The sequence below is a fragment of the Eucalyptus grandis genome, chromosome 4, assembly GCF_016545825.1.
Source record: "Eucalyptus grandis isolate ANBG69807.140 chromosome 4, ASM1654582v1, whole genome shotgun sequence".
NCBI lineage: Eukaryota > Viridiplantae > Streptophyta > Magnoliopsida > Myrtales > Myrtaceae > Eucalyptus > Eucalyptus grandis.
Window position 1 is genome coordinate 31529432 of NC_052615.1, and position 7376 is coordinate 31536807.

At 42.9% G+C, this 7376-nt stretch overlaps 1 protein-coding gene across 1 annotated transcript; it reads right to left on the reverse strand.

Annotated features, from left to right (window-relative positions):
* Positions 1 to 3655: 3655 nt before the first annotated feature.
* On the reverse strand, positions 3656 to 7124 carry LOC104441840. The gene is given in 5 exon segments (XM_010055084.3): positions 3656 to 4534; positions 5058 to 5275; positions 5384 to 5620; positions 6442 to 6569; positions 6572 to 7124. Coding segments are annotated over 5 exon segments (897 nt in total). The 5' UTR covers positions 6705 to 7124; the 3' UTR covers positions 3656 to 4353.
* Positions 7125 to 7376: the final 252 nt, after the last annotated feature.

Genomic DNA, 7376 nt, shown 5'->3' on the forward strand with positions numbered 1-7376 from the left:
TAGAGAGAGGGCATTTATTCTTCCCCACCAACCACGCCTGCTCCACCATCATCACCGCCACGCCATCATCTCTTGAACCCGCACAAACACCGCAGACTAACTATCAGCCGAAATGGTAAAGCTTTTCCATTTGCTTCGCTTCTTGTTTCATGTGCGGAATAGTCGCAGCAGGAACAGAGACTTCAAAAGAAGAGAAAGATGAATAGAAAAAGAAAAGAGACAACGGGAGAGAGAGAGAGAGATTTGTGGGGGGGTTTCATTTTGTTCTCTTTTTTACACTGTGAAGATTGTGAATCGACAGTTCCTTTTCCCCTGTCTTCCAGCCGTTGGATGTAGACCTTGAGGAGACAATTCAATTGGTTGGGTATCGTTTACCATGTTGTTTGTATAGGCAAATTAGTATTACGTTCGTGTAAGAAGTAGGTGAGACGTGCCGTTCATCCAAATGAATAAACAATTCAGGGGCGAGACCGGTTCCTTAAACGGGCAGATATGCACTCTTACTCTCCGCCTCAGGCGGATCTTCTCATGCTAAGGGAGCTACAGAACCGGGCGGCCGAGTCCCAGCCGTGCCGCATGGGAACTTGTTCCGGCAAACTTTTGAGCATGATGCCATGGTTTAACATCGTGATAATAATAATCTATAAGATGACTTTTACTCAGTCTACATTTCTTTCTTCTTGGTTTTCTCTTGTCTGCTGAAAAGCTTTTCCTTCAAGTGAAAGCTTCGCTTCTGGTGCTCGTCGTGCACGTTCTGCTTCTTCATGATTTGGTTTTGTCAGGTAGCATTTGACCAAGTAAAGGGGAACAGAAGATTCAAAGGTCAGGAAAATTACAATGGGAAAATGACCATGTGATCCCACCCTGGCTTCAACTCCCCCACCTTCCTCACTCCCCACAACCACAAAATAAATAAATGAATAGACAAAAACGAAATGAGATCAGAACCCGAAAAGGTGTCCATGACATTGAAAGCATTCAAAGAGATTTCACTTTCAGCTTATTGAACGCTCTGCATATGCCCTTTGCCTTAAATGGGTTCCTGGTCCGCGCCCCAAAAAATAAAGCAATAATCAAGCAGAACCCTTTCTGTGGATGCACCAAATTCATATAAATTCAGCAGTGAATAGTTAATTTAGCAGCAAAAGAGTCGTCAAAAGCAGTGTGGTCCTCACTCGCAATGACACATGCCTATCTGTCTTTGATGTTGTCCCTTGATGCGTTCCTACCACTGTTGCTTGCCCCATTTTCCACGTCAAAGACAGCACTTTGGGCATTCCACACCAGCTAAAGGAGAGATACATATTAATTTGTGAGAGGAGAGGAAGATGAGGAATTAAATTCAGTCCCCGCTCGCATGAACCGGGCCGTTTGTTGATGATCGTATTGAGATTTTCACGTTGGATGAATAATGCTATTCGGCGGTGGTGATTGAACCAGTCCATGATGAGTCTGGTCCAACCCCGATTGAATACGATGGCGAGAACGCGTGATGCCTGAGTATAAAGAGGGCCAGCGCTTAGACAGTATTGAAATATGGCGGTTGGGTAGGTAGACGCCCCTGTTTTGCTTTGCTCTTTCTGCACTTTGCCCCGTAATAAACTTGCCCACTTTCGTTTTTTCTTGTCTTGAAAAGGGAATCTCCCTGCCTCTCTCTCTCTCTCTCTCTCGCCCAGACGCACATGAAGCTTATCAATCGTTCTTGGGAAATATCTCAAACGAGGTTTAAGGCCATCTCGGTTGGTATCTTAGCAGAGCCATTATGAACAAACAAGACGAACAGATGATCAAATTATCACTCAAAACTCTCCTCTGACTAAATTAATCGAGTGTAGATTCATCTAGAATTACGAATGGAACGGGGGTACTGATACGAGAGCATAAACCTATCTGAACGATCGTGGAAAAATTCGCGCCGTCAGTGGTTAGTCAGGTACGTCGGTTGAGATTTTCCAACATGATAGCAAATGAATCCATCCTTAGTCGCGGCCTCTGTCGCTGAACGTCTACATTTGACCGGATGAGCTGCTCTTGACGTTGATTGATCCGATGATGCTTTCACATGTTACTCTCTCTCTACCTGTCGCCTCCGTTGCTTGCTAACCACTTCACCATTTTCACATGATCCAACCTAAGTCAAAGCAGATCGATCCTTCGCGGACTCGTCGTATCACGATCCTCGCTGGTAGCGGGATGTCATGCGGAAATCCATCCGGCTGTCGGCCCACCGTGTGGATCCCATATTGGCTAAATGCACAATCCTTTTCAAGGCCCAATCCAGCTTCCATATGCATTTTAAGTGAGGTCTTGCCAGGGTAACAGACCATACTGAATTCCTAAACTCGAATTTTTTATTAAAAAAAAAAAAACCGAATTTGACACAATACGGAGGTAACTGATTCGAAAAAAATTGATAAAAACTTGACCTAGATCGATCCAATCTAATTTGTCTTAGCAAAACTTGTCATTGAATATGAAATCGTGTAGTCATGCCACATCATCATGCATGTTGCGTATCAATTTATGAAATAGCCCCACATCACATGATGTGACACCATGTCAATATAAACTAATGGCTCGGAATATTAAGGTCATATTTACAAAACTGAAGTTAACATTTTTATTAGGTTCCATACCGAAATAAATAATTATCTACGCATTCTCCATTAGATTATCTATATTATAACTATGTCTATAAAAGCAAGTTTCGTGCAACAACAATGTTAGATTGATCATATAAGCAAGTTCCATATTAAAATTTTGACTCACGGATCAAGTAGCTAGCATATGCGGTGCTTATAATTTTTAATAGGAGGTTGGAATTAATTTATCGTAGTAGAGCCCAACCAAAATTGGGGCAATGGATCTGCGATATAGATCCATCTTTAACATGTTACTTAGACCCAAAAAAGAAGAACAAGGAGGAACACGTGCTCAAGCACTCGGAACTTAAAAGGAGGAGGCAGCTCGCCGTGGCGGTGCATCACCACTGCCGACGACATCAGACAAGCAAATGATCTCGCCAGCAAACATCGCTAATGGTGATAGCTCTAAGCCACGACAGCTGCCCCCCCTTTGTTGATCGTCCCTCAACGTAGTCATTGCATTCACTTTCTTGTCTCCCTCTATCTTCTAGGCGGCGGCCAACCTTCACAACCGCCATCGACATCGACACAAACGGTACTCGACACTTCTGTTCACCGCCTTGAGGTTGCCGGCTATGGCAAACAAGGGGAAACCAAGAAAGCGCCGGCATCAGGGCAGCCTTGGATCAACATCGTAGATATGCATCATTGCAGATAATATCTGAAGCGAAGCAGATTTTATGTATCATGTTAATTTAATTTTGACGCATTTTTCAATTTTCTGTTTGTTTAATTTTCCGCCATGTGTCTCTTGATTTCCTACTGTTTAATTTATTAACATTAGCAGCTCTCTCTCTCTCTCTCTCTCTCATTTTTAACATTTCCATATTTGCTGAAGTCTAAGTAACATATTTAATATTTAAGTTATTTGAGTGAATTTGAGTTCAACGATCAGACCGGGTACCGAGTTATCTAAATTGCATCAGATAAAGAAAAATTGACGAATAAGAGTTAAATGAATCTATTCGGATCAAACCCGATTACGATCCACCCAAACGTTGCACCTGTACTAATATATTCGAGTTTCTTTATATTTATACAAAAAGCACCTGATAATCGTCGGGTTTCTAGTGAAAATTCAAATGCACAAACACCCAAAACAGAACATCTGAAACTATGACCCACCACATGGCCGGCTTCCTATTTCCCCTAATCACGCTCTAATAATGATAAGAATAGAGATACGGCTCACGGACAAAAGGCAACTATCCGTACGAATTTGCCCGTTAATAGAAAGCACACGGTAACCACAAGAATTTCCAAGTCAATCTGATTGATATTCGTATATACAGACAAGAATCTGCATGAATTGGCTTGTAACTTCTAAAACAGATTCAACCCCTATACAGCTTATAGTAAAGAAACTCGCTTACCTAAAGGATGAGGCATCATATGGCAATAGGGAAGATCAGGTTCTTGCCGTATCCCCGTGTTGTGTTGTTTCAGAGTATCGAAATGATTCAAATCTTGCGACATGAAAAGTTCCCCCTATGCTCGATCCAGAAAGTAGAATCATGTTAGATACCAGTCTTGACTCCCAACCATCACCAATACTCGAACGCCATTTACACTAAGAATCGACTTCACCACAGATTGAAGTTCCAAAATAAATGAACCTCATCCTGCAGTGCGCATTGCCATCAGAGGTGCCACCTTATGCGTACTCTGAGTGCAAATCTTTACATTTCAACCCAGTGCAGGAGCCATCTCATTCTAGTAATGGCTCCTCTTCCATCTGAATTGTTTTGAGTTGCCTTTTCGCATACACAGTGAAAATAATCGTGGTAGCAACTGTCCCCAAGAAGCCAAGCACATTAAAGACTATCTGGGGAGCAGATAGTGAGTGCTGATCGTGAGATGCGTCAGCAAGAGTTTTTATCAGAATTCCCCTGCAGCCAAAGTTATATCCATAACTTGGACAGATAAAATAAATACAAAGAGGATAGGTTTCTTCATGCTTCAAATTTAGGGCAATCCAGAAGAATCTGAGGCACTACAAGTAAGGAGCATACTAGAAACAAGCACATGCAGACAGTCAAGCTTAATGTATTCCCTTAACCCAAGTTTAATCATTATCTTTTGTTCACCACTACATAATATACTGAAAAGCACCAAGTGATATAAAAGATAGATTTAGTTTGAACTGGAAAATCACTATATAAGGTTTATAAAGTCTGTAATGACAACAAACATGAAATTTTACAAGCACACATAAGGAACATATATTTAAGTGGTAAAAATGTGCCTAAACAGTGTTTGAATACTATCATAACTCGTGTGAGACATGTCTATGAGTGTCCATGCATGTGTGTGAGTGTGTGCGTGGGTGTGTGTGTGAGTGAGTGGGCACATGCGCATGCGTGAAAGAGAGAGAGAGAGAGAGAGAGAGAGAGAGAGAGAGAGAGAGATTACGTGTAAATTGCAATAAAAATTTCTGGCACGACACCGATCAGCGACCCAAGAATGTAGGGTAGGTATCTCACGTTTGTTGCCACAGCACAGTAGTTATATAAAATATAAGGGAATGGAGATATCCTGATCAAAATAACAGCTCGAAACTGGTCAAAACAATTTCCTCTGCCAGCTGACCTTATCAGGGAAGCTCTCTTTGGATGTTTTTCCAGCCAGTTCTGCATGGCAATCAAGCTGATGTAAAACAAGAATGCAAGAACAAAGAAAATCTATGTATCGTAACTCACATCACTTATGGTGTGTCCAAGTCTAATGAAGATACTTACTTGAATTTTATGGTGGAAGAGAGAGCCAACGAAATAAGGAAGTGATACACCCACAATTACTCCTGACATAATCAGCAGGAAGCCATAGCCATAGCCAAAAGTCATTCCAGCAACCCACCAGGAAGGGGTTGATGGTAAGAGCAGGGTGGGGAATATAGCCACAGAAGCAAAGACTAGAACTGCAAGAACCGGAGTGCTAAATGTTGTGGTCTCCCAGTTTATTATGGGGATAACTTCCTGCAAATGAAGCACATCACATTGAGAAAGGGCCGTGAAAACTGCTATACCAATTGACTCAAAACTTGAGAACTCTCCAAGAGCTCTGATAGGTTTTCCACCCTAGCCAACTCCAGAATGCACATAATTTAGATCTACACTCTCAGAATGTAGAACACTTGACAGGCAATTTACAGGTTTTAAGTCATAAACAATACTGCCTTTACAGTGCCATGATTACAACAATGATAGTCTTGGTACGTTACCCCTTTCCATGACCAAACTCGAACATGCAGGAAACAAATAATGACCGATACAAATTGATACCAAATGCAACTTCACAAAGATGGTTATGAAGCTCCACAATGTCAGTTACATCAGATTGGACTAGAAACTGAGCAGTGACTGTATGTTCAAGCAAAACTTTTAAGCACCAGCATTCTAAAAGAGGGGCTTCCTGGCATACAGGTCAATTGGCAAGCTCAACTAAGCATTTTAATCCTGATAAAATAAAATTCCAATCAACCAAATAATGCATACCCGTACAAGAACAGAGACCAATAAACAAAAACAGCCACGTACTTTTGAGGCAAAACATTGCCTTCTTATAGTCCATCAGATCACATGAAACTTAATCAAAAAATAAACATTGAAACACAATTCCCACCATAGCTTATCATCGAATCTAACACACTAGCTACCGAAAACCCACACTCAAACCCAACACAATAAATCAGCTAAACATCAAGCCACACCAAATATATGCATTAACATAAATAACCATCCAAAACACAAAAGGCAACAAAGTTATATATCCAACAACAACAACAACAACAACCAACCTTGTCCATGAGAAACGGCCAGACCCATTTGATGCAAACCCCAGCCAACAACCCCAGGCAAGAAAACAGCAAGAACAGTTTCACCAAATACCACACCAGCCGCCCACAACTTCTCCTCGGAGAAGGAGGCTCTCCCCCGGCTTCGCCGTTCCCCGGACGATCTCGCACCGCAAGGTCGTGGTAATCCCCTTGTTCCCCTCGCCCCCCTCTCCGACCCTCACCCTCAGCTCCGGAACCACCTCGGCTTCCTCATAGTAAGTCATCGAGTACCCAAGAAAGAAAACCCAGAAATAAAAATCGAAACTTTAAGGAACCCGATCGCCGAAATCGGCCCGCGGGTTCGAGGGTATCGCGGAAATTGGAGACGGACCCAGAATCCGAATGCGGGTCTCTTTCCGGGAGGGAGGAAACGTGCGGGCTTTCAGAGCGAATTCCGCGCACGCATCGGGTCGGCAGGAGGAGGACTGGTGGATGAGAGGGTTAAATCAACGGTGGAGAGAGGGAGATGGAGAAGGGAAAACGCAAAGCGATGCTTGGAAGCCGAAGGCAAGCATTGATTAAAGCGAAGCCCAATCGCCAAAAGATTATGGCGTGAAAGCTTAGATTTTTTTTTTTGCGCTTCCGTCTGCAAATTTTTTTTTAATTCAGAAGTGTTTCTGTCTGTCCGGAGAGATGAATAATGACGATGACGATGATGATCGAGACGATGATGAAGTGCAGGTTGCGCGTGCGACGGACGGAGAGGATCGGGACACGTGGCGACGGGGTGAGCAGCTCGGAGCGACAGGGCAGGCGCTGGTGTCGATAACTTTGGGGGAACGTTTTTTGTCGTGACTTCACCGTCACGGTGGGCATATGTGTTTTTTGCCCCCCGCCCCCTTGTGTTTCTTGTTTATGTCGTTTTGGTCCTCAAATTTCCATGTCCTATCTCAATT